Source organism: Microcaecilia unicolor, chromosome 6, assembly GCF_901765095.1.
Source record: "Microcaecilia unicolor chromosome 6, aMicUni1.1, whole genome shotgun sequence".
Taxonomy (NCBI): domain Eukaryota; kingdom Metazoa; phylum Chordata; class Amphibia; order Gymnophiona; family Siphonopidae; genus Microcaecilia; species Microcaecilia unicolor.
Genome location: NC_044036.1, coordinates 341,982,976 through 342,009,792, shown reverse-complemented (window position 1 = coordinate 342,009,792; position 26,817 = coordinate 341,982,976). Strand labels below are relative to the sequence as shown.

Genomic DNA, 26,817 nt, shown 5'->3' with positions numbered 1-26,817 from the left:
CTTAATGCGGGATGCAAAGAACAAACCTTAAAGAAACTTCAGACCGCTCAAAACACGGCAGCCAGGCTTATATTTGGTAAACCGCAATTTGAAAGTACAAAACCCTTCTGTGAAAAACTACACTGGCTCCCAATCAAAGAACATATTGCTTTCAAAATCTGCACCCTGGTTCATAAAATTATCTTTGCTGAAGTCCCGGGATATAGGACAGACCTCATGGACCTACCAACCAGAAACACATCCACATCATCAAGGACTTATCTAAATCTCCACTACCCAAGCTGCAAAGGAACTTAAATACAAATCAATTTACGCATCCAGTTTCTCCTACATATGCACGCAACTGTGGAACGCCTTTCCGAAAGCCTTGAAAACAACATACGGCCACCTAAACTTCCCGAAATCACTAAAAACTAACCTGTTTCAAAAGGCATATCCTACGAACCCAACTTAAATGCCTGTACTCTGCAACACAGCAAAACTAAAGTACGTAATGGACATACTGCAACTCTTCCACTTTACGATTCCCTAATGTGACCGTTCCACATGATCCTTATCTTACCACATCATCACTATGTGGGCCGGGGATGGAACTTCTTCCCTATGAAGAAAGACTAAGGAGGCTAGGGCTTTTCAGCTTGGAGAAGAGACGGCTGAGGGGAGACATGATACAGGTATATAAAATAATGAGTGGAGTGGAACAGGTGGATGTGAAGCGTCTGTTCACTTTTTCCAAAAATAGTAGGACTAGGGGGCATGCGATGAAACTACAGTGTAGTAAATTTAAAACAAATTGGACAAAAATGTCTTCACCCAACGCATAATTAAACTTTGGAATTCGTTGCCGGAGAACGTGGTGAAGGCGGTTAGCTTAGCAAAGTTTAAAAAGGGGTTAGACGGTTTCCTAAAGGACAAGTCCATAAACCGCTACTAAATGGACTGGGGAAAAATCCACAATTCCGGGAATAACATGTATAGAATGTTTGTATGTTTGGGAAGCTTGCCAGGTGCCCTTGGCCTGGATTGGCCGGTCGGGGACAGAATGCTGGGCTCGATGGACCCTTGGTCTTTTCCCAGTGTGGCATTACTTATGTACTTACTAGTAAAAAAGCCCCGTTTCTGATGCAAATGAAACGGGGGCTAGCAAGGTTTTCTTCTGTGTGCATGTGGGAGTGTGTGTCCCTGCCCTCTCTCCCTTCCCCTGTGCTCTCTGTCCCCTCCCTCCTCGGAGTCGAGTCCTTCAGTGTTAAGTTTCCTGCTATGTTTGTGTTACAGAGATAGTGAGGGCTTCTGCCCTCTCTCCGTCCTTCACTGTAAAGAGAGCGAGTTGATTTCGTGCTTTGCTGTGTTTTCCTTCACTGTTTGTGTTACAGAGAGAGTGAGGGCGGGACAGACACTCATGGGGAAACCGGATATCTCTCCCCCTTCACACTTTGGGCTGGAGGCTTCACTTAGAACGTTGGTGGTGCCTTTTATATAGAGAGATTTGTTCACACCAGAGTCTGTGAACGCCTCTCCGGTACTATGTAAGCCACATTGAGCCTGCATATGGGTGGGAAAACGTGGGCTACAAATGTAACAAACAAACAAATAAATACATACATACATCCATACTTATTCCCTGGCCAGTGGACAGTCATTTTTATTGTTTGTCTCTGCAAATATGATAACCTTAAGCATGGTGTCCGGTGTTATCGGGTCAGAAAAGACGCAGAAGCTGCCCCAATTTGTCTGCCAGTCTGTTCTCTGTAATTTGATTGTATTATTTTTATTGCAACTGTTTGTGAACTTTCATTTAGGCATCAGCTTGCTCAAATGCCGTCGCCCCGCCCCCTGCAGCGATAGGCGGAGCTAAGGGCAGGAGGCTCCGCTCCACAGTGACGTCTCCGGACGCTCGAGACGCTGCAGCACGAACAGGAAGTGACGTTCTTCCTGGTTACTTACTGGTGGACCATGATTGAGGCTGGTTATGGCGGAAGGGAACCGGGAGTCCCAGGAACAGAGCGATGAGAGCCTGTCGCAGGAAGAGCAAGAGATTCGGGCTCGGTGGGAAAGGTAATGGCGGTTGAGCAGTAAAACGCGGAGGCCGTGGAGTGGAAGTGAGCCCTGCCTATGGTAGTCCACTGTAAGCAAGGAAGCCAATTTGGTTAATCTCCGTTTCCTCTCCCCTGCGCAGCCGTCATTGTCATACACTCAAAACAAAGCAAGCCAACTTATTATATGAGCTGCTGCATCCACGTTGTCCTTCTTTATTGTTGGTTCATCTGTAACAAGTCTAAAGCTTTCTTAAAAGGTGGGGGAGAAAAGAAATAACAATTGAGTATCACTAAAACAGCTTTAAAAATGATTGTAGCTGGTAGAAGCAGCAATTATAAACTCTGTAGTTTGTGCTCATTTTACTTCTATGCAATACAGATGGGCAGATTTGAGTGATGAGGATAGCCTGTTTCCTGATGGCTTCATCTTAACTACTGTTGTAATCAGGGGCGTAGCCAGTATGGGGCCACGGGGGCCTGGGCCCCTGTAGATTTGCCCCTGGACCCCCCTGCCGATGACCCCCCTTCCCCCCCGCCTACCCTTGCTGGTGGGGGACCCCAACCCCCGCCAGCCGAGCCAAGGTCCTCTTCTTCCCAATCCCACACAAGGCTTCATTCTAGTCTGACGCCCTGCACGTGCAAGATGTCAGACTCACAGAAACAGAACGAAGCCTTGCTTGGGATTGGGAAGAAGAGGACCTTGGCTCTGCTGGGGGGGGGGGGGGGGGTTGGCGGCGCCTGGGGGGGCTAAAATGTGCCCCTTCACCTCGGGCTCTGGACCCCCCTCCCGCTGAAGTCTGGCTACGCCCCTGGTTGTAATGTGCCTTGGGAAGCCTGGAGGCATATTTTCAAAGCACTTTGGGAGGCTAACTTCCATAGGTTTCTATGGAACTTTGGGAGGCTAAGTGCTTTGAAAATATGCCTCCTGGTGTTATAAAGATGATGCAATATATTGAAATCAAATGGAAGTAGAATTAAACTCTCCTTTCAATGGAATCACATCTTCATCTGTTTTGTAGAAGTTTACCTTTTAGATACACAAATGGATTACTCTGTTTTGAACATGTTTCAGGGCCAAGTGATTTTATAAGTCAAAATAAAAATAAATATTTTGTTTCATGCAGATCTTTTGTTTAAATATAAATGGGCTATAAACCCCTAATGCAGCCCGTTGGTTTTCTTATATTTTGTTCTTGTGATGACTTTTACTTTGCCAAAACTGAAAACACTCTTATCTTTATCTGGTTGGTAATAAAATGAACTCATTGTGACCACTATGCACCCTAAAAGGCTGTTTTGTGGCTGTACATGAGGAATTGTGATATTACATAGTATGGTCCATCCAGTCTGCCCAACAAGATAAACTCGTATGTGCTACTTAATATGTATACCTGACCTTGATTTTCAGGGCACAGACCGTAGAAATCTGCCCAGCACTAGCTTTGCTTCCCAATTTCCGGTGTTGCCATCCAATCTCCGCAAAGCTTCTGTGGATCCATTCCTTCTGAACAGGATTCCTTTGTGTTTATCCCACGTATTTTTGAATTCTATTACCGTTTTCATCTCTACCACCTCCCATGGGAGGGCATTCCAAGTATCCACCACTCTCTCTGTGAAAAAAATACTTCCTGACATTTTTCCTGAGTCTGCCCCCCTTCCAGTGGCATAGGAAGGGGGGGCGGTCCGCCCCGGGTGCACGCCGCTGGGGGGGTGTCGGCTCCGCTGGTTCCCTGCGCCCTCTGCCCCGGAACAGGTTACTTCCTGTTCTGGGGCAGAGAGAGCAGGGAACCAGCGGAGCCGACGCAGCTCCCAGCGACGTGCACTCGGGGGTGGATCGGCCCTCTCGCCTGCCCCTCGCTTCCTAATTCACGTAAGAATGTGCTCCGAGGGGGGAGGGGTGCCGCGCTGCACCCGGGGGGGGGGGGTGCGCAGCGGCGACCCGCCCCGGGTGTCAGCCGCCCTTGCTACGGCACTGCCCCCTTCAATCTCATTTCATGTCCTCTAGTTCTACTGCCTTCCTGTCTCTGGAAAAGGTTTATTTGTGGATTAATACCTTTCAAATATTTGAACCGTCTGTATCATATCACCCCTGTTTCTCCTTTCCTCCAAGGTATACATGTTCAGGTTAGCAAGTCTCTCCTCATATGTCTTGTAACGCAAATCCCATACCATTTTTGTAACTTTTCTTTGCACTGCTTCAATTCTTTTTACATCCTTAGCAAGATACAGCCTCCAAAACTGAACACAGTACTCCAGATGGGGCCTCACCAACGACTTGTAGAGGGGCATCAATACCTCCTTTCTTCTGCTGGTTACACCTTTCTCTGTACAGCCTAGCAACCTTCTGGCTACGGCCACCGACTTGTCACACTGTTTCTTTGCCTTCAGATCCTCAGACACTATCACCCCAAGATCCCTCTTCCTGTCTGTGCATATCAGACTCTCACCGCCTAACACATACATCTCCCATGGATTTCTACTCCCCTATGCATCACTTTGCACTTCTTTTCATTGAATTTTTAATTGCCAAACATTAGACCATTCTTCTAACTTTTGCAGATCCTTTTTCATGTTTTCCACTCCCTCCGGGGTGTCCACTCTGTTGAATAAATAAGTGTATGTTTGTTTCCCTAGTCATGCATCCTGTTGATATAATCCTTTCAAGAATTCCAGTTAATCATTTAACTTATTAGTGGAACACAACCACAGAGGCATGGTATGGTCGCATTTTCAGTATGGTAATACTAGGGCACAGCTAAGGAACAGGTTATTTTGAGGTTGTCTTCACTGGACCTAACTTGCTTTCCTTGTGCCATCACTATCCAGCAGGTTAGGCAGTGTCTTAAAATGTGGAGAATAAAGATTTTATTTATTTATTACATTTATATCACACATTATCCCAAGCAAAGTCAGGTTCAATGTGGCTTACGTTTGAAAATACAGTGAGACAGACTAATAGAATTCAGTTATATAATGACAACAAATAAATTGATATGTCTGAAACATTTAACAAAGTTGATATTAGCATATATACCCAACTGGGCATTTCAGAGTTTGTCCTTTAACCCATTAGTGTCCAACGTTCCCAGATGGGAGCTTACTATGGGAACATTGGGCACTAATGGGTTAAAAGAGAAACCTTTTAAATGCCCAGTTGGGTATATATGCTAATCTCAACATTGTTAAATGTTTCAGACATATCCATAAGTATAGGTAGTTATTCAAAGATTATCACATGCACACACCAGAACAGGCATCCATCACATTACAAAAGTAAACAACAACTTCAAATTTAATTTTTTTTCCCCTTATTTCCATCTTCCAAAATTTCAGACAGCAGATGTACAGATCAGCAGGACCCAAAGCAGTCCAAAACAAGTAAAGTCAGAAACAACAGTTTATGCCTAATTGTTCAACCACCCTTAGGATTCACCTTTAGGTTTAAAAAGCAAACCATGTGTATGTAAGGTCTGGATAAACAAATTAAAACAAAGTTTAAAGCAAATGCCCATATGTAATTTGTGGTAGCAATAATGAAACAATGATGGAATATTCACGTAGCAGGCAGCCTGAGCAACAGATTTATTTTCCACTGAACATAATTAACTTTGTATGAACTTGGCGGCTAATAATGTTCTGAACTGGACAATGTTGGCACATTTAGACTGACTCTGGACTTCTGCATGAAGGTAGCTCTGCCCTCATTATTCAATATCTGTCTTTTAAATAATAAAAATATCAAGTGCACTTTTATAATATTCCTCCACAATCTAGGCACAGGTTAAAAAAAGATTTAAAATTTTCTCAGGTTTCAACCTAATTTATGTGGGGTATAAATGTCATAAATAAATACATAGAAACTCTGAATGTTGAGCACCCAATTCTCATAACATGATGTGTGTTTTAGTGGCCCTTTACCAGGAGAAACAAATCTCTACACTAGTATAACATGTGCTATGGTGTCCCTATCACCAGCCTCTCCCAATGACACACTGATTACGATTTATAACAAATGACTACCTATGAAAAGTTATTCTGTTATTATACTTCCTCTGTGTACATCCATATGCTGCACAAGCCAGCATGTTTGAAAATATAAGTGAGATTAAATACAAATTCTACGAACAATAAAGAGCAGCAACGTGGATGCAGGAGCTCATAGGTTTGCTTTCTTTGTTTTGAGAGTATGGCGATGACAGCTGCATAGGGAAGGGGAAACTGAGACTGACCTAATTGGTTTCTACGTTTTGACATCACTTGGTCTCCTGTCTTTTAAACCTCCTTGCTCGGAATTGTAGTTTAAATTTCCCCATGTGCTCACTTCCTGGAGATCACTCAGCGCTCTATAAACTTCGCTGATTTGTGGTCTTATTAATATTTTAGATCTTGTATTTCTTATATGTTGCCTGGATGAACAATGTGAATATTTTCTTTTATGGATCTTTTATTGTTCATAGCAGATTCCCTTCTTAGGCGTGTCACATTCCACATGAAATCTTGTGCTGAGCTATTTATATGATGCTTGACAACTCTGTAGTATATTGTTTACTGCCTGTCAGGACACCTTGTTTTTTTATACTGGGCGTGGTTCTAATTTTCTCTAGGGAACAGAATCAACTGAAGTCAAAGCTCATTGAATATGACACGGAAGACTGGCAGGAAGATGCTAGTTTTGCAGGGCTTCAAAGAATTGGAGGTGTAGACTTGTCCTATATTAAAGGAGATGATTCGACCGCCTGTGCTTCTCTGGTTGTTCTCAGCTACCCAGATCTAGAGGTTAGTTGAGTTTGGGGTAGGCATCTGAAGCATGCCCCCACCCAAATGTGTACTGTTGAATTGGTCTTGTCCACTTCCCCTCTCCCTCCCGTGGGTTAGAGTTGGGCCTTACTCGCTCTCTCATCATAAGTTAAATTCCAGTGCCTATTACATTTTTTCACAGAGAGAGTGGTGGATGCTTGGAATGCCCTCCCGCGGGAGGTGGTGGAGATGAAAACGGTAACGGAATTCAAACATGCGTGGGATATGCATAAAGGAATCCTGTGCAGCAGGAATGGATCCTCAGAAGCTTAGCTGAAATTGGGTGGCGGAGCAGGTGGGGGGAAGAGGGGTTGGTGGTTGGGAGGCGAGGATAGGGGAGGGCAGACTTATACGGGGTCTGTGCCGGAGCCGGTGATGGGAGGCGGGACTGGTGGTTGGGAGGCGGGAAATACTGCTGGGCAGACTTATACGGTGCCCTGAAAAAGACAGGTACAAATCAAGGTAAGGTATACACATATGAGTTTATCGTGGGCAGACTAGATGGACCGTGCAGGTCTTTTTCTGCCATCATCTACTATGTTACTATGTTACTATGTAGAACCCCAAAGAATGGCAAGATTCTGGAATCCGAAGAGTGACAAGATTCCATGTAGAATCTCAAATAGCACCAACATTCCACAGAAGCTTAACTGAAATTGGGTGGCGGGGGGAAGAGGGGTTGGTGGTTGGGAGGCTAGGATAGGGGAGGGCAGACTTATACGGTCTGTACCAGAGCCGGTGATGGGAGGCGGGACTGGTGGTTGGGAGGCGGAGATAGTGCTGGGCAGACTTATACGGTCTGTGCCCTGAAAAAGACAGGTACAAATTCAAGATATGAGTTTATCTTGGGCAGACTAGATGGACCGTGCAGGTCTTTTTCTGCCGTCATCTACTATGTTACTATGTTACATTGATGTTTATAATAGTAATTAGATTGAATATTCAGTTTGGCATTTTTCTGTGGCTGTTACTCTGCTGCTTGTGTTTGTGTGTGTGTGTCAGCGGTTTGAGTTCATCAGAGTACTGAGTCCTGTTTAAATGGCCCTCTTTTAGACCCCTTCTGGGCTCTTCCACATGGGGGACTAAACATCTTAAGTTCATCCAAAAGGTTTACAGTTTCCCTCCAATCCCAGGGGGGGTCTGTTCTGGGGAGGCATTAGCAGCCACAATACGAAACTAATTCCCATAACCACTGCTTTCTAGGTGATTTGGCTGCCTTTTGACCCCCTATTCTATACCTCTCCCTCGCGTATTAGTAGTACTTCCACTTTTACAGCTATATTGAAAATGTCTTCAATGAAATCTCTGTCCACTTCTGTCTGAAGGAGTCCTTTATATCACACCAATGCAAGTGGACTTTTCTATTTCCTCTTTCCAAATTGAGCCTGTAAGTCCTCAGTTGTTTGGCTTTAATTTTATCTTTAACATATAATGCCATTCCCCTTACCCTGTTTTTCCTGAACTGGTTAAAGCCTGGTATAATTATATCCCAGTCATGGGTCTTTGTGATTCGCCACTAATCCAATTCACCCTTTTCCATCACAGCCTCTAGATCCAGAATCTTATTTCCCACACTACAGGCATTAATATACATTGCTTTCCAAACGTTGCCCCTTTTCTTCGTTTCTATAGAGAGAATTAATGCTTTTCCTTGCCAGGGGGCTTTGTTCACCCATCCCCAATGTTTTTAGTTTAAAGCCCTCTTCAGTAGGTAGCCAGCCAGGCAGATCTGGCGGTAAGAACTTGTGACCCGTCGTATGGATGATGGTTTTGCATTCCTTATACTTTTTCTTTCACTGAAGTAGTGTGTTTAAATCTCTTTCTTTAGCGTCCATAACAGACCAGTCCAGGACCATTGAGTATGTCTGTCGACCAGCAGATGGAGACAGAGAAGAAAAGTAATTCTTCTGACTTACACCTTAAGGGTATCGTTCAGCCTGCACAGTATTCTTCTCTGTCGCCAAGCGGATGGTTGATGGACCATGCAGCTCCTCTTTTCTCAGCCAGCTCCTGATCCAGTGACATCTGGCTCTCAGTTGAGCGGGGAGGGGGTCTCATTATATTTGGTTGCAGCTTCTCTTAAATATTCTAGAGCATTGTTTGGAGCTGGGGTGACGCCTGGTGTTCTCTAGTTTCTACAGAGAGATATCAAGGCTAAAGCTGCTTCTCTTTTACTGCCTTTTTGGTAAGACAGTCTTTCTGTTTGTTTCTTCTTATATGGGTATTTTTACTCCTCCTTGATTCTGTTGCATTTTGGCTTCGCTGGTGAGTGTTGCATGGAGGGTAGGAAACCCTCTAACCTGCATTTCCTGCATATTGTCGCCTTTTGATGCAATACTTTGTCCGAGGAATGGTATTTTCTTTAAGCTAAATGGCCGTTTTAATTTGGTCTCTTTTTGCTGCTGGTAGAATTTGTCAAATTTTCACTTTTCTCCTCAGCATGGGTTTAGCTGAGTTTGCTCTGTCAGTGTCAGTCCCAGTCATGGCTCCCTGCATTCCATAATTGCTTCTCAACAGGTTTCTCTAGTTTGCTGATTTCCTAATGCTTCCAGTTGGCGGCTTTATTTACTGCCTCATTAGAAAAGTTTTTGTCTGCTGCCTGGTGTTTTTATCCCTGAGTGAAGTTGGCGGTTACTCTTCTCCCTGCAACCCGGCCTTTTATCAAGGCGCTGATTCTGATTTCAGGGGTTTGATGGGCTATTTAGAAGCCTCTGTCAGTTTCTGCCTCTGCTGTTCGCGTTTGGGGTTTCCTTCTAGACAGAGCCTAACCTTTCAGTATTTATTCTTTTTTTCTCTGTCTTTATAGGGTGAAAGGCATTTTAGGGTTAATTTTGACAGAGATGAAACCTCAGCCTCCAGTAATTCCCTTAGCCAGTAATTATGTCTCCGAGCAATATAGAATAAAGTTGGCAGGAATCTGGTTCTCGTGGCCTTAGCTTTACATTCGGACGTAGCTTCTGTAACCACCAGACAAGTTTGCTTGTACCTGTCTGCTGTAGGGCACAAACTGGTCACGTTCTCCTCCGTGCAGGTTCCGTTACAGTGTTTCTTAACATAGGTCTTAATCTGCCGTCACCTACTAAGCTACTAACGATTCATCCTCTCTGCCATGCCTTTTTCATGCTGTGTTGCTGAGATGGCATTCACATACTTGATCAGAATATAGTCCCTGAATATTAAGTATTCCTAACACCTTTCGTCTTCCTGATTGCAATTTTCTTATTCTCCTAGTTTCACCCTTCCTTTTGGGCACTGCTTTGCTATATCCCAATGGTCCTGGACTGGCCCAGTAGGGACACTAAGGAAGGAAAAACTATGTTTTACCTAATAATTTTCTTTCCTTTAATCCTAAAATGAGATAAAAGTGGGAGGACGACCAAGGATTCCAAAGACTGAGAAGATGTGTAATAATAAAGATGTTTATTGAGGTATAAAGACTCGACACAACGTCCAATTAAAAAAAACTTTTTTTCAACGTTTTTTCAAAATATTTCAATGTATATATATATTTGTTATTTTATTTATATATTGTTTTTATAATCTATGCATTTAAATTCGATTAAAGACGCCTGATGCAGGCCTAACGGCCGAAACACAACGTTGTGTCGAGTCTTTATACCTCAATAAACATCTTTATTATTACACATCTTCTCAGTCTTTGGAATCCTTGGTCTTCCTCCCACTTTTATCCATTTTGTTGTTGTCCGTGGGGTATCTAGAGTTCTCCGTCCTTTGGCGGATTTTTTTCCTTTCCTTTAATCCTACCAGACCAGTCCAGAAACCCACCTTGCTTCATTCATTAGTTATTTCCACTATGCAGTTTTCCTTCCTGTTGGTCTTTTCTTTTTCTCCTTTTGAAAGGTTTCCATCCTTGTTTGCTTGTTGTTTCTTTACTGTATTCAGTCTCGCACACCTCCTAACTTAGTGAAATATCTGCATGTCAGATTCCTGAAATTGTTGGCTGAGTGAGACTTATGGTCTCGACTTTTCAATGGTGACCGACAATATGGTGCTTGGCTAGTCGAAATACTAAATGTTCCAGACTGCACAATACTCTAAGGGGGAAGTCAATTTCTTTATTTGTTACGTTTGTATCCCACATTTTCCCACCTATTTGCAGGTTCAATGTGGCTTACATAGTACCGGAGAGGCTTTTGCTGACTCCGGTGTGAACAAATACAAAGTGAGGTTATGGTAGCGTAATGGGGGTCATAAGGAGGAAGAGTTAGGTTATGTCCAGTACGAACTTCTTTTCTTCTCTGTCTCTGTCCGTTGGTCGATGGTCCTGGACTGGTCTAGTAGGACTAAAGGAGGTAAAACCATCATTTTTCCTTTGTTGAGATGATTAGCAAAATAAATGTCTTGATGCAGGAGCAGTTTAGAAGTGATAGAGGAGCTTGACAGGAAACGAAAACTAAAGCGAATGTCGATGTACTGTCGCTGCTCTGGCCTTCAGTCTCTCTCTCTCTCTGCTGCTGGGTTCATAGGTTCTCTATGAAGATTGCCGCATGGTTAGTCTGACTGCTCCATATGTGGCCGGCTTCTTGGCTTTCCGTGAGGTGCATTCGCTGGTGGAAGCTGTTGAGACACTTCAGGACAAAGATCCCAGTTTGATGCCTCAGGTGATACTAATAAGCATATCTTCCATTACATCCTGGAAGTCGATCCAGAGACTTGTGGGTTATGCCCATCTACCAGCAGGTGGCGATAGAGAACGAAGTGCTCTGCCATTAGGGTCCTGTGCAGTAGCCTTTCCCTTCAGTATTCTCTATGGTCATAGCATGTGCAGCTTCCTGGTTGGTGGTTGCTCCTGGCCTGTCCAGTTGAGCAGGAACGAGGCGGGGATGGGGACAAACTTTGTCTCCGTGTCATTTCTACTTTGAAGTATGTTAATAAACTGGACTGTTATGTTTAAGTGATGCAGGCATCAATGTTTTGATTTTTTTTTGGGAAAAACAAGCAAACATGCTGGCCACAGCTAGCAAACTTTGCATGGGGGATCCTGTACATCCTGTTACCAATACATCTGAGAAGACATCTTCTATTGCAGGAGGGACTGTGGAAGGCAGGAGAGCTAAGACTGAATCCTGAGATTGTTGATGGGTTGTATTTTGTACTCCTGGACATTTCAACAGGGTGGATTAGGATTTCTTGGGGTAGTAGAAGTCAGCTATTGTTGGGGTTGGAAGGGTAGGGGAGGTGGGTTATTAAAGTTGCTTGTTGTTTATTGTTTTCTATTAGGTGTTCAAGGCTTCTGCAGATGAGGACAGAACCTGATGGGACAGGGACAGTACCCATGAGGATGGGGACAAACTTGGCCCCCGTGTCATTCTCTAATCACAATACAACTACAGGGCAGCTCCCTTATTCACGCTGGATCAAATGTCCTCTAAAATCCCTGTTGGTGAACATTAACATTATAACCTATTGAATTCATTTAGTTCTTTGTTTTTAAGGCTTAGTACAGGGGTAGGCAACTCCGGTCCTCGAGAGCCGCAGGCAGGTCAGGTTTTCAAGATATCCACAGTGAATATGCAGGAGATAGATTTGCATACCATGGAGGCAGTGCTTGCAAATCTATCTCCTGCATATTCATTGTGGATATCCTGAAAACCTGACCTGCCTGCGGCTCTCGAGGACCGGAGTTGCCTACCCCTGGCCTAGTACAATATGGGTTGAAAAGATCCAGTGGAATGTGGGCATTGGGATAATGACCTGGAAATCTCAGAGGTACATCCTATCTCTTTGCTGAGCCATAAAGTAACGAGAGAGAGAGCCAAGGCTCGTGCAGTTATGTTGAAGCCCAAAGAGACCCAGAGGCAGCCCGAAACCTTAGTGCAAGTGAGAAGGAAAAGCAGAGCAACAGGAGACTTAAATTAAATTTAGAGACAGGGGAAAGGGAAATGGGACTTGATATACCACCTTTCTGAGGTGTTTTGCAACTACGTTCAAAGCGGTTTACATATATTCAGGTACTTATTTTGTACCAGGGGCAATGGAGGGTTAAGTGACTTACCCAGAGTCACAAGGAGCTGCAGTGGGAATTGAACTCAGTTCCCCAGGATCAAAGTCCACTGCACTAACCACTAGGCTACTCCTCCACATTTAGAACTAAGAAATCCAGAAATCTACTCCTGGGGTCCCTGAATAAGCCAAACCTGACAGATTTCAAAAGTGAAGAAGAGTTGGGTCTGGAAGACCAGCTGGGAAGAGCAAATTCAATGGACTAGAGAAGTTGATGGGAAAACCTCCTGCAGCCAACTCATCACCAAGCCAGCCAAGTGCCCTGGGCAAATCAGAAAGTGGAGCTGGCTACAAGGAAGGGCGCAAGAACTTTTGATAATACAACAAGCTGACTGGAGACACCTCCAATGATGCAGCAGCCACATAAAGGTTCAATAGTACCTTCTGCTTTTGACAGCAGCATCGTGGAATCTCCTGTTCACTGCTCCTGAGCTGAGTGCCCCGTTGTCCCCCCTCCCCCCTTTCAATACTTTTACTCTGCAGTATCTTGCCGAGAGTGCTGTGGACCTGTGGAAAAAAAGATTTAAGCAGTTAACTCTATTAGTTCTGGAGAACAGAGAGGAACATTTAATGCTATTTTGGATTTGTCCACAGGAGATGTCAATTTGAAGAGGAAAAAGTGCAAACATAATCCTGCCTTTCCTGATATATTCCTCTGTAAGCAGCTGTTTACTGAAAAACCTCCCTGAGCGAGGAGGCCTGCCAGTGGGCCAAGAGGAACTGCCCAGTACCTTCACATTGGACAGGCCCAGATGCTCTTAGTATGGAGGCCCTGCCAGCACCTTTACACTAGAGACTGGTCCAGAATTGCTTAGTCTAATGTGCTGCAACGAGCACACTGGGCTAGAGGATAACCAAAAACCGCCATAGATTCATCCCTTCAAGAAGCAGTTTTATTGGGCTTTAATTGAGGGGAGGGGAGGAAGTATATTGCAAAACCAGGAGATCTTGTGCAGACCTCGCATTACAGGTTTAGGTCCTGTGTTATAGCTTTTACCAGGTGCTAAACGGTTACATGGAGAAGTGTCTGTACGGGGCTGGGGCTGTGTCCAAATGTATGTTCTAGGTGGCAGCTGAGGACTTAGACTGTTTCCCAGGTGGGAGCATCTGAGCCTGATACTCAGACCGCAGAGGTTAGCCGGGCTGCATCCCACGGTTGGCGCTGAGCCCAGGGTCTTTTCCGGTGACTGGTATCGAATATCCAGTTTCTTTTGGGCTGGTTTCAACTTAACTGGCCAAGTCAATATTCATTGCTGGCTGGTTAAGTTAAGCTGGTCAAAGATAGGCTTTGTTATTTCTGAGACCTAATTTGGCCACCAAACTTAGCCAGCGATGTGCTTGTGAATAACCGGTTTTGTTGCATGATATAACCGGTTATCTGCTAAGCTCTAACCGTCAGTATTCAGCAGGAGATAACCAGCTATCTCCCGCTGAGTATGGATGGCTGGTTAAGGTGCCAATTAAGTATCGATCGGTATGTTTAGGGGAGGAAATGGTCAATGATGCTGGCCGATCAGTGTGTAATGAGTGTTGGCAACTACTGAGTTATTGGGCTGTGTCTCTAGGCAGTGTGTGTGCTTCTCAGTTATACTGTGACACACATTCCACAGAAAATGAAGTGAGAGACTGGTCCATTGATTTGTGGCAAAGCTGCACACTGTCATGGGTTCAGTTCTCCGCTCACGTTTTCTCTCTCTGGCTAAGCTGAAAATAAAGATACTACAGATGCAGTGCTCACAATCCCTGCATCTAGGGACACTCGGTCCTCGTGCACTGGTGACCAGATTCAGAGCCCATGAATGAAGGGTTCTGGAAGGGCCCCCATGATGCAGAACCCCCAGCGGAAGACTGAGAGAAAAAAATTGAGGACACAATTCCCCGCATAGGTGTAAAAGATTCATGTTGCCTGATCCCAGCCCTGGTTTCAGAATCAAAGGCTAGGTCAAAGAAGCACAGAATGTGAGGTGTAGGTGTGTCTGTCCTGCCAGCCCAACACACATCTGCTTTGTTTGTGGAGATTAGTTTCAAGAAGGGACACTAAAATGTCATCTGTGATCATTTTTTTTTATTTTTCCAGGTTCTCCTCGTTGACGGTAACGGAGTTCTGCATCACAGAGGTAACCCTGGTCCACTTCAACTCCACATGCTTCCTCTTTCTTCTTTCATATTGCTCGAGTAATGAAAAGGACATGAAAGCAATAGTCTCCAAATACAGGAAATTACACCCCCCCCCCCCACTCAGTATATTAGGGCCACCTGAAATGTGATATCACAACAGAAGCCCAAACTTACCCCATTACAGGCTGTGAGTTTCCCTTTTTTGTGTTTCTTTTTTGCGCTTAATGGCACAGGTTTGTATCATAAGGAATGCGTTCCTTCTTCCATTACTAGAGCAAGGTGCGCTGTTGGTATGTGGAGCTGGTGGCTGTCCTTTTAAAGGCCGCCTTTACAGAACTTAACGTAGTAAATGACAGCAGATAAAGACCTGAACTGTCCATCCAGTCTGCCCAACAGATAAACTCATTTTACATGGTATGTGATGCTTTATACCCGAGTTTGATTTGTCGTTGTCATTCTCAGGGCACAGACTGTAGAAGTCTACTCAGCACTGTTCTGTCCTAAAAGTTTCTGAAGCTAACACCGAAGCCCTTAAAATTTATACTCGAGCCCATATCTATTCAGTTACGATCAGGGCGTAGACCGTAGAAGTCTGCCCAGCTCCTGTTTTGTTTCCAATACCAGTGTCGCCAACCCAATCTCCGCTAAGATTCCACGGAAACCATTCCTTCAAACAGGATTCCTTTGCGTTATCCCACGCATGTTTGAATTCCATTACCGTTTTCATCAACCACCACCTCCCGCGGGAGGGCCATTCCACATATCCACCACCCTCTCCGTGAAAAATACTTCCCGACATTAGTCCTGACCGTGTGCCCCCCTTCAACCTCAGTTCATGTCCTCTAGTTTCTACCGCCTTCCCGTCTCCAGAAAAGGTTCGTTTTGCGGATTAATACCTTTCATACCTTTCAAATATTTGAACGTCTGTATTATGTCACCCCTGTTTCTCCTTTCCTCCAAGGTATACATGTCAGGTCGGCAAGTTTCTCCTCGTACGGTTTTGCAACGCAACTCCCAATACCATTTTCGTAGCTTTCTTTGCACCGCTTCCAGTCTTTTACATCTTTGCAAGATATGGCCTCCAAAACATGAACACAATACTCCAAGTGGGGCCTCACCAACGACTGGTTATGCCCCTCTCTACGCAGCCTATCATCCTTCTGGCTCTGGCCACCCACCTTGTCACATTGTTTTCATCACCTTGAGTGCTTTGAAGTTTTCCCGCGGTTTGAAGAAACAGCTGACAACCTATATATAATCTGCGCATCGCTGGAGTTCTTTAGCAGATTTTGGACCGGGCTGGGTGTTACTCTCGCTAGTTATGCCGAACAAGTGAGTTACAAAGTTTAATCAATTTTGCTGAATTTATGAATCTCTCTATATAAAAAGCAACACCAACGTTCTATGAAGCCCCAGCCGGAAGTGTGAAGGGGGCGGAGATATCGGTTTCCTATAAGTGTCTGCCCCGCCCTCTCTGTAACACAGTCAGTGAAGGAAAACAGCAGAGCACGAAATCAAATCGCTGGCTCTAACAGTGAAGGACTCAGAGGGGGGAGGGGAGAGAGGCCAGAGGGCAGGGACACACACACTCCCACATGCACACAGAAGAAAACATTGCTAGCCCCCGTTTCATTTGCATCAGAAACGGGGCTTTTTTACTATCTCTCTATATAAAAGGCAACACCAACGTTCTATGAAGCCTCCAGCCGGAAGTGTGAAGGGGGCGAGATATCCGGTTTCCCTACGAGTGTCTGCCCCGCCCTCTCTGTAACACAGTCAGTGAAGGAAAACAGCAGAGCACGAAATCAAATCGCTGGCTCTAACAGTGAAGGACTCAGAGGGGGGAGGGGAGAGAGGCCAGAGGGCAGGGACACACACACTCCCACATGCACACAAAAGAAAACATTGCTAGCCCCCGTTTCATTTGCATCAGAAACGGGGCTTTTTTACTATCTCTCTATATAAAAGGCAACACCAACGTTCTATGAAGCCTCCAGCCGGAAGTGTGAAGGGGGGCGAGATATCCGGTTTCCCTATGAGTGTCTGCCCCGCCCTCTCTGTAACACAGTCAGTGAAGGAAAACAGCAGAGCACGAAATCAAATCGCATGGCTCTGTAACAGTGAAGGACTCGGACTGGGGGGAGGGAGAGAGGCCAGAGGGCAGGGACACACACACTCCCACATGCACACAGAAGAAAACATTGCTAGCCCCCGTTTCATTTGCATCAGGAAACGGGGCTTTTTTACTAGTTTTGTCATATTTTTGAGTATTTTGACAGACGCGACCTAAGCTAAGTAGATGAATTGTATTTTTATCAACGGTATATCAGTTTTTTTGGATAAACAATATTGCCCGTTTATTTAGCATTATGATTAGGATGGAGGAAGGGTGTGCAATGATGTAAGAATGTGGTGTTTATACACATTTTGAACCGCCAGGTCACTGTAATACACCAAAAAAATTGAGCACAAACCAACATTATATATAAATATATTTTATATTTTACACATTTATTTTTCATTTTTTGTTTTTCAAAAAAATGTTTTTGTGATACCAATATATCATTAAATTTTAACTGCCAGACCCTCGACCATTCTTCTAACGTTCGGAGATCCCTTCTCATCGTTTCTACTCCCTCCAGGGTATCCACTCTATTGGCTATTTTCGTGTCATCAGCAGAAAAGCACACCTTTCCTTCCAACCCTTCAGCAATATCTCCCACAAATATATTAAACAGAATAGGCCCCAGCACCGACCCCTGAGGAACTCCACTGCTCACCTTCCTTTCCTCCAAGCGGATTCCATTTACCACCACCCTCTGCCACCTGTCGATCAACCAGTTTCTTATCCAGTTCATCCACTTTCGGTCCTAAGTTCAACCCTTTCAACTTATTCACGAGTCTTCTGTGGGGGACCGTATCAAAGGCTTTGCTGAAATCCAAGTAGATTACATCTAGTGCACGTCCTTCATCCAGTTCTTTGGTCACCCAGTCAAAAAAGTCAATAAGATTCGTTTGGCAGCATTTTCCTTTGGTAAAGCCATGTTGCCTCGGGTCCTGTAACCCATCGGTTTCTAGAAAGTTAACTATCCTTTCTTTCAGCAGCGACTCCATTATTTTTCCTACCACCGACGTGAGACTTACCGGTCTGTAGTTTTCCACTTTTTCCCTGTCTCCACTTTTGTGAAGAGGGACCACATCCACTTGTTTCCAATCTCGCGGAACCTCTCCCGTCTCTAAAGATCTATTAAATCTTTAAGAGGTCCCGTCAGGACCTCTCTGAGCTCCTTCAGTATCCTGGGATGTATCCCATCCGGCCCCATAGCTTTGTCCACCTTCAGGTTCTCCATCTGTTTATAAACTCTTCCTTCTGTAAACAGCGCAGTATCCACTCCATTCCCAGACGTTCCCTCGGCAGCCAACCGCGGTCTTTCTCCAGGATTTTCCTCCGTGAACACCGAAGAGAAATAATTGCTTAGCACGTTCGCTTTATCTTCATCACTCTCCACATAGCCATTCTCATTATCTTTCAGTCTCGCAATTCCATTCCTATCTCTTCTCCTTTCTCCAATATATCTGAAAAAGCTGTATACTTTTAGGAGATGTGTGGTACTGACTCCACTGCTGTATCTCACTGCCTGTCTTTTGGGCTTCCTCCTGCAGGCTTCGGGGTGGCCTGTCACCTGGGAGTCCTCACTGGCCTACCCTGCATCGGCATAGCCAAAAATCTTTTGCAGGTGTCTGGACTGGAGAATGATGAGCTTCACAAGGAGCAGGTAAGACAAGGTGGTGGTAGAATATGTGAGTTGTTATGGCAAGCTTCGTCCAGCTGCAGATGTGCCAGGAAACCTGGTTCCCAATTATTCAGAGAGAGAGAGGAGAACCTGAGGCATTGCCTGAAAGGCTCTAGGAGAATATCGGAGGGTGAGTGTGTCTGATTAAAGCTTCACCAGAGAGTTAGGTGCAGGGGCGTAGCCAGACTTCCGTGGGAGGGGGGTCCAGAGCTCGAGGGGAGGGGGCAAATTTTAGCCCGCCGCCGCCCCCCTCCTGCCGCCATTGTCCCCCCCCCCGTCTCTGCCGACCCCCATCCCGCCGCGAACCCTCCCCCGCCGCCGCCTACCTTCCGTTTTGTTGGCGGGAGACCCCACTCCCCGCCAGCTGACGTCCTCTCCGACCGTTCTGCTGCAGAGAAAAGTCTTCTTCCTTGTATGCTGACGTCGTGCAGGACGTCAGACTCAGAGAACAGTTCTGTTCTCTGAGTCTGACGTCTGTCCTGCATGTCGGGGAGTGAGGTCCCCCACCAGCAAAACGGAAGGTAGGCGGGGGCGGGTTCGCCGGGAGTGGGTCCCGACTGAAATCTACGGGGGCCCAGGCCCCTCAGGCCCCATGTAGCTTCACCACTGGTTAGGTGCTGATCTGGTGACAAAAGGGTTTGAAGGTTCACGGTGTTAGTAGAAGGGGTGAGATGAGGTGTGTTTGCAGACGAGCAGGGGAAATGCAGACCCACTGTAGGATAGGAAGGACCTGCCAAATCCGCCATCCTGGTCTCTCTTGTACACATTTGCTCCTCTTCTTTCTGCGGGGATTTGTGGACATCCCGCAGCAGTGATTCGACTGGCATCTCCAGGAGTATTATAATACCTTCCCCCCACACTCTGATATGATTCCAGGAGAGGGTCGTCTTAAAAGGTGAGTTTAGAGAGAGCGGAATCGAGAGTAAGAGTTTACCTGACTTAGCCCCGCGGTATCACGTGACCCCCTTCACCGATGTTTTCGAGGCCTTGCCTTCTGGGGAAGGTCTGAATGATCTGATCTTCCGAAGAGCATTGAAAGATTTGAGATAAATGAGAACTGAATGATAGTGAATCAGGAAAAGGAAGCCTAAGGAGAGTACAGCTTTATTATATCGTCTGGTCAACCCTCTTTGTAAAGTAACACAGGTGTTTTTCCCTTCACTTTAGCTTTCACATCATTTCTTTCTTCTTCCAGTAGTGGTAGGACGTACAATCCTACAGCAGACGATGCTGTGGTGCGAGAGCTTTTCCTGATTTTTGTCTGAAACTTAATCTGGGTTTTGCTGATTCTCTGGTGGAGGGATGGGCATATTAGATCCAGAGTGAGCAGGCAATCCTGGGATGGCAAACTCCAGTCCTCATTGTTATGGACAGTTTGGCTTTCAGGATTTCACCATGAATATTCATGAGTTATTTGCATATTTGTACTCTGTAATCCGTGTTGACAACCAAATCCTTTGTGGCTCTCTAAGGCTTAAGTTTCCTGTCACTGGTTTCTTGTAATCCCACGTGTGTGGCCCAGGAGAAGGTAATGGGGTGAGTTTAGGTTAATTCAAGGCATCACACATGGGATCCTGTGCTCCCTCGTTACAGATCCGAAGCTTGCAGATGGGCGGAGACTCCTTCCCCTTGGTGGAGAGTTCAGGCAGAGTCCTGGGAATGGTAAGTTTCCTATTAAGTGCTTGAATGCAATGACAATATGCAGCCCTTAGCACAGTATGCCAGGAACCCTGTCCTTGTGAGGTCCCATTCCAAAGATCTTTACTGCCTTATGTCAATCTGGGGAGGGCAGTTAATCTTGTCAGTGAATTGGGCTGAATCCTGAGCATCCAGGTTCTTGACGCTGTGGGCCTGTAACACATTTAAGCACCAAGTACACTTCCCAGAGCAGAGTCAGCCCAGATTAATTCCCTCTCTGAATTAGTATTCAAAGTCCTAAAGCAATGGTTGAAATAAGTGCGTCTACTTTTAGGTTCAATTCAGCTTTTCTGTGGCGAGCATCCTTCTCAGAGGTGCTTGCTTGCTTATGTATTTGCTGATTGATTCACACAATTATTATTTGTCTGTCTTATGTCTGAATAAATATCATTACTTCGGTGGGAGGGGGGTCCAGAGCCCGAGGTGAGGGGGCACATTTTAGCACGCCCCAGCGCCACCGACCCCCCCCCCCCCCCGGCAATTGCCGACCCTGCCGCCGCCACCACCACCAACAACTTTGCCCCCTCCCGCTGCCAACCCACCGTCGCCTACCTTTGCTGGTGGGGGACCCAACCCCCGCCAGCCGAGGTCCTCTTCTTCCCGCCAAAGGAAGCCTTTGGCGGGAAGAAGAGGACCTTGGCTGGGGGGGGGGGGGGTTTGGGGTCTCCCACCAGCAAAGGTAGGCGACGGTGGGTTGGCGGCGGAAGGGGGGGGGTCGAGAAGGTCGTCGGCAAAGGACGGCGATGGCAGGAAGGGGGTCAAGAGGGTCGTCGGAAGGGGGGGTCTGGGGCCAAATCTACGGGGGCCCAGGCCCCCCTGGCCCCACGTAGCTATGCCACTGGTTATAAAGATTAACGCCCCATTGTTTCACTGGAATAGATAGATAGAAGGAGGTTAGGTACATCTCTGACCAGAAAGAACGGGCCACACGTGCTTCTGATCGGTGCATTCTTTTCATACCTTGCCCGGCAGGGTTCCCAGATCTGGCTGTAAGCATCCCAGTCATCTTGTTTCAGGTATTGGAGCAGCCATTGTGTAGCTACAGCAGAATTCAAGCTAAGGAGGATCAGTAAATCTGGCTGCCTGTATTACGTGAGAATCAGCTTGTTAGGATCAGGAGAGATCAAACGCTCCTTCCAGGTACCCCATGGACAGGAAGAAGGTGACATGGAAAGGCTAAATCCAGGAGTGAGGCTGCTCTTTATCCTGACATGGGCAGAGCCCCTCGCTGACCAGTTACCTTACTACGCTTTCTCTGTGTCCCTTCTGGCAGGCTTTGAAGAGCTGTGAGAAGAGCACTAAACCCGTCTACGTCTCTGTGGGGCACAAGATGAGCTTAGAGTCCGCAGTGCGCTTAATTCATTGCTGTTGTAAATACCGAGTCCCTGAGCCCATCCGCCAGGTGAGAGGAGCCCTCTGCGAAGCCCTGGTTAAAGATAATAAAATGCTTTTTTAATTGACTAGCTTCGTACAGTTTTTGACTACTTTTGAAGGCCAGACTGTCACCGCAATGTTTTTATATTCTGTTATTGTCGTCATCTTTTGCTCATACTGTTGTGACCTGAGGAAGAAGGTTTTGGCCTTCGAAATCTAGACAAAAAATTGTATGAAAGTTATTTTCTCCTTTTTTGTATTGTATCATTTCTGTTTATTACACCTCTTGGGGTGGTATTACCTCAAGCAGCCACCAGAGGGCAGAACTGGATTGTGGTTGGTAGTATTGCCAATTGCTTCAGCTTGTCGGACTGCTGCTAGAATGAAATATAGTTTAATTAAAATTAAACAAATGCAATCATTGATAAACTTTTAGAAAAATGTTGCAACTTGAGGTGTAATTTGTATATGTTGAGTCCCATTTTCTAGAGATGGGAACTGAGAGTCCAGGTTGGGACGTGCTCAGGGCTGATGCTGGAAAGCAGTGGGCGTAGTTACAAAAGTACATATAGGAAAAGCGAGTGGTATGAACCAGGCGTCTTCCACTCCTAGCTGCCCCATTCTCCAAACCTGCCGGTATAAGTGCTGCCAAGTAAGTAGAGGCTGCAACTTGAACAAAAATTGTGGAGGAGTAACTTAGTGGTTAGTGCAGCAGCCTTTGATCCTGGCAACCTGGGTTCAATTCCCACTGCAATTCCGTCTGACTCTGGGCAAGTCAGTCAATCCTCCATTGCCCCAGGTACAAATAAGCACCTGTATATGTAAATCGCTTTGAATGTAGTTCCAAACCACAGAAAACAGTATATCAAGTCCCATTTCCCTTTCTCTAGTTGAGATTCAACCTGGAAAGTTGCTATATGAGATTCTGTTGCCACTATTTGAGATTCTACATGGAATGTTTCTAGTAGAGGAGTAGCCTAGTGGTTAGTGCAGCAGACTTTGATCCTGGGGAACTGAGTTCGATGCCCACTGCAGCTCCTTGTGATTCTGGGCAAGTCACTTAACCCTCCATTGCCCCTGGTACAAAATAAGTACCTGAATATATGTAAACCGCTTTGAATGTAGTTACAAAATATCTCAGAAAGGCAGTATATCAAGTCCCATTTCCCTTCCCTTATGACATCACAATATCAGAAGTGAGCCAAGTATCGGGCAATCAAGCCATTGTGACATCACTGATGAGGTTGGCTCTTATTGGTGGAATGAATGGAGGAGTAGCCTAGTGGTTAGTGCAGCGGACTCTGATCCTGGGGAACTGGGTTTGAGTCCCACTGCAGCTCCTTGTGGCTCTGGGCAATTCACCTAAACCCTCCATTGCCCCAGGTACAAATAAGGACCTGTACAGAAAGGTGTTTTTTTGCAACTTTCCCTTTCTGCTTTTAATATTAATCAGGTATACATTAATCCATAAACTAGAAAGGAGTCAGAAAATTCACATATCTAATATAATAATTTGCTCCTCCAACATTCCAATGTGTCTCACTGGGATCGTAACCATCTCCTGACATCACTTGGAACCTTGGAGGAGCAACTGTGCAGAAGCCGGCTTTTCAAGTCATTTAATAAGAACCAAACTCATCTTACTCTTTGTTTGATCTGTGTGGTGGTGGCTCTGAAAAGAGCCTTTGGGTTTATAAGAGAATCAGGCAAGACGCCCAGCTTCACGATCCCGCCTCCCTCCCAGTTCCACGGTCGCCATCCCCCTCCCTTCCTTCCTCCCTCCCTCCCTTCAAGTTCCAGGCACCCTCCCTCCGATTTTTAAAACTCATCTTCACTTACCACATCGGGGTTACGGCGGCCGGCAACAGCGGAACACAGCATTCAGCCTCGGCCCTTCTCTCTCTGTCAGCTCTGGTCCCGCCCTCATTTCCTGTTTCCTCAAGGGAGGGACCAGAGCTGACAGAGAGAGAGAAGGGCCAAGGCTGCACGCTGTGTACCGCTGTTGCCGGCCGCCGTAACCCCGACGTGGTAAGTGAAGATGAGTTTTAAAAATCGGAGGGAGGGAGGGAGGGGGGGGGGCTGAAACTGGGAGGAGGGGGCCTGGAACTCGGAGGGAGGGGGAGGTGTGATGATGGAGGGGCCAGGGGACAGATGCTGCACATGGATGCATGGAGGGGGCAGGGCACAGAGGACGTTGCCTGCATATGGATGAATGCAGGGGAGAGAGCATAATTGGTGCACACAGGTCACACACTACACTCTCTCACATAGACAGACACACACATTCGGTCTCTCTCTCAAACACACTCTCACACATTCTCTCTCTGACACACACTCTTTCTCTCTCACACATACTCTCTCCTAACAGTTCCCTTTAAAACATAATTGCCATTAGAGGACAACCTTGCTAGCGCCCTTTTCATTTCGTTCAGAAACAGGCCTGTTTTACTAGTTAAAAGAGAAAAAAGGAAAACTATCCATTATTTAGTCCACTATAAGAAGAGGTCATCAACTCAAAGAAAAGGAAAAACAAATGTAATATTGTTAAGGAACAGCAGGAACAACCTACAGCCATGAACTGTGAGGTGGTCCATCCAAACCCACTAATACACTGATCCCTTCCCTAGCTATGATGAAATCAACCATTGATTAGGCTCAAAGAAGACAGTTTGATAGGTGGTACAACACTTTATCAGGACATTTCAAAATACACTTGTCATCTAAAGCCTGAACTCAAGGCCTTAGCCTAGGCTTCCGTGGAGGAGTGGGTTGAGGTCCTGGGAACTTGGGTTCGATTCCCTCTGCAGCTCCGTTTCACCCTGGGCAAGTCACTTACCCTCCATTGCCCAGGTACAATATAATACTAGATTTTGAGCACATTAGAGACAGTTCCAGTACCTGAAAGAGAAAATTGTAAACCGCTTCGGTCTAGGCGGTATATAAAATAAACGAGACAAGTGAGAAATGTACGAATATTTGAGTCCCAAATCGAAAATAAAACTTCAAAACAGAATTTTTATCATGTTCCTGCACAGAAATCACAAGGAGAGTCTGGTTCATTTCTTTCTCTCTCGTCTTCCTTCCTTCACTTGTTGAGAACTTGGCTGTAGCTTTCTTGTACCCACTGCCTGTCTCAGATGGACACCATTAGCTAATTGAGTCCAGCCAGCAGGTAATCGCCCTGTGGCTTGTGGGGCCAGTGTGTGTCATTAGCAGAGCCCAGCACCCCCGTCTGTGGCTTCATACAGCAGACCTAATGTCTGCAGTCAGGGTGTGTAATGCAGACAACAGCTTTTCCTCTGTACTGCAAAGGTCATAGGGCCCCAGGAAGTGCTCTGTTTAAGTGGTGGACGTTTTAAATCCCAAAGACCAGCTGCCTGCCAGAACAGATTTGGGCTTCTGTTCAACAGTCTGAAGTGAGCCGGGATCCCTGTCACAGAAAGACAGAAAGTCTGAATTAATATCTCCTGTCTGCTGCTTACAGGCTCTTTCTTTTCCATTCCAGGCTGACATCCGCTCCAGAGCCCACATCCGACAGAATTTCCCCCACCTCAGCTGACGGCTTTCCCGGCAGAGGGGCCAGTGCTGGGTTCTGCAGAGAGAGCTGGCTTTCCTGATCCTCGTTCTACTGCCTATTCTGTAGCTGTGGGAGGGGGGGTGGTCTCTGTTCTAGGAGAGCAGGGGGTGCTGCAAGTCAGGACCCAGGTGTAATGGCAGCTTCATAAATCTGACACACAGTCTCAATACTGCTTCTCACATCAGAGTGACTCACTTTATGCTGCTTCTTACAGGTTGACATTAAACTCTCTCATCAGCTATACTGGGGCTGTTCCCCCCCTTCCCCCCAGCACTATCCGGTCTTACCAGTATTACCATATAACTGTGTACAGTTGTAATTTCCCCATCGGTGGGTCGGGGAGGGGTTCTGAATTATTGACGCAAAGAGCAGGGTGCTGGCACGTTCTTGGAAGTGGGAATGTGGGGGGAGACATGTCAAGTTTTCAAGAGAGTCCTGCATGAGCAGAGGGGGCTGTGATGGAGGGGCCCAGCTGTTAAACTCCTGCGATCTTCCCGGCTCTGATCCCAGAGTCGATTCTCTTCTCCTTCTGTTCCCCCTAGTCTGTTTTTCTCTGCTGTCTGAAGACCCTCCTGTCTGGGTCGTATTTTAATTCTTTATACTGTACTTTTTATCCATTTGGAAAATGAAAAAGAATGTGCCTTTGTGCCTTCATTTTTGGTAGAGGGAGGGAGCAGGATGGAGTCCTGCTTAACCTCTGGAGAAGAAATAAAAAAATAAACATGAATGAAATATTCTCTTGCCTTCCTATTTCATTCCTGATGATCACATCAGCTCCCTTGAAGTTCATTTGCCTCTGCCCTGGGGCCTTTGCAAAGCCCTTCAGTGGATGCTGGGGAGGCTCCAGGCTGTTGATGGGGTAGCTTAAAAGGATTCTGTCTCTTTCCAAAACATTAAGATGAGTGTTGCCTAGGTGGGAAGGTGTCTAAGTCAACCCTATGCAGGTAAGTGGATTCTCGGCTGCTCACATGTACGGCTGCACTTCCGTAACACAAATAAACTGGTCTGTTTTAGACATGGACAGGCACAAACGACGATCTGCTTATGCAGCCAACTTTTACTTCACCTAGATTTACTCACAAATACCTTTACCTTTATGACTGTCTAATTTTCATGCTCTTTGTACCCTGCTAAGCTCTGTGACAGCCTGGTGTTCACACACTCCGGGACCCTGCTACCTTGTATTTACTGGATAACCCGATTAACGAGCAGTTTACCTGCTCATTAACGGCTGCTGTGTACTAAAGGAGTTTGTTGCAGTGGACACGCACAGCATATTAAAATGGATGCCGAAGAGCTGATCAACTCCCCCATAGAATGCAGGACTGATGGCTACGGCGGGGGGCTCAGTACCAGAAACCTACCAGCAGGCTGGTGTAGAGACCCTGCATCAACCCTA

General features: G+C 46.0%; 1 protein-coding gene across 2 annotated transcripts; it reads left to right on the top strand.

Annotated features, from left to right (window-relative positions):
- The first annotated feature begins 1,875 nt into the window (after positions 1-1,875).
- ENDOV (endonuclease V) lies at positions 1,876-26,155 on the top strand. 2 transcript variants are annotated; one of them, XM_030206604.1, is made up of 8 exons: positions 1,879-2,055; positions 6,641-6,812; positions 11,321-11,455; positions 14,935-14,974; positions 18,639-18,751; positions 20,363-20,431; positions 21,741-21,869; positions 25,347-26,155. In XM_030206604.1, the coding sequence occupies exons 1-8, from the start codon at positions 1,970-1,972 to the stop codon at positions 25,398-25,400; spliced, it is 798 nt and encodes a 265-aa protein (XP_030062464.1). In that variant the 5' UTR covers positions 1,879-1,969; the 3' UTR covers positions 25,401-26,155. The 2 variants fall into 2 exon arrangements, with proteins under 2 accessions (XP_030062466.1, XP_030062464.1); XM_030206606.1 differs by lacking the exon at positions 11,321-11,455 and having other exon boundaries at positions 1,876-2,055.
- The last annotated feature ends 662 nt before the right edge of the window (positions 26,156-26,817 follow it).

Coding starts and splice junctions, on each gene's coding strand:
- ENDOV (XM_030206604.1), top strand. CDS start 1,970: ATGGCGGAAGGGAACCGGGAGTCCCAGGAACAGAGCGATGAGAGCCTG. Junction 14,975..18,638: donor CGGAGTTCTGCATCACAGAG/GTAACCCTGGTC, acceptor TTCCTCCTGCAG/GCTTCGGGGTGGCCTGTCAC. Junction 21,870..25,346: donor TCCCTGAGCCCATCCGCCAG/GTGAGAGGAGCC, acceptor TTTCCATTCCAG/GCTGACATCCGCTCCAGAGC.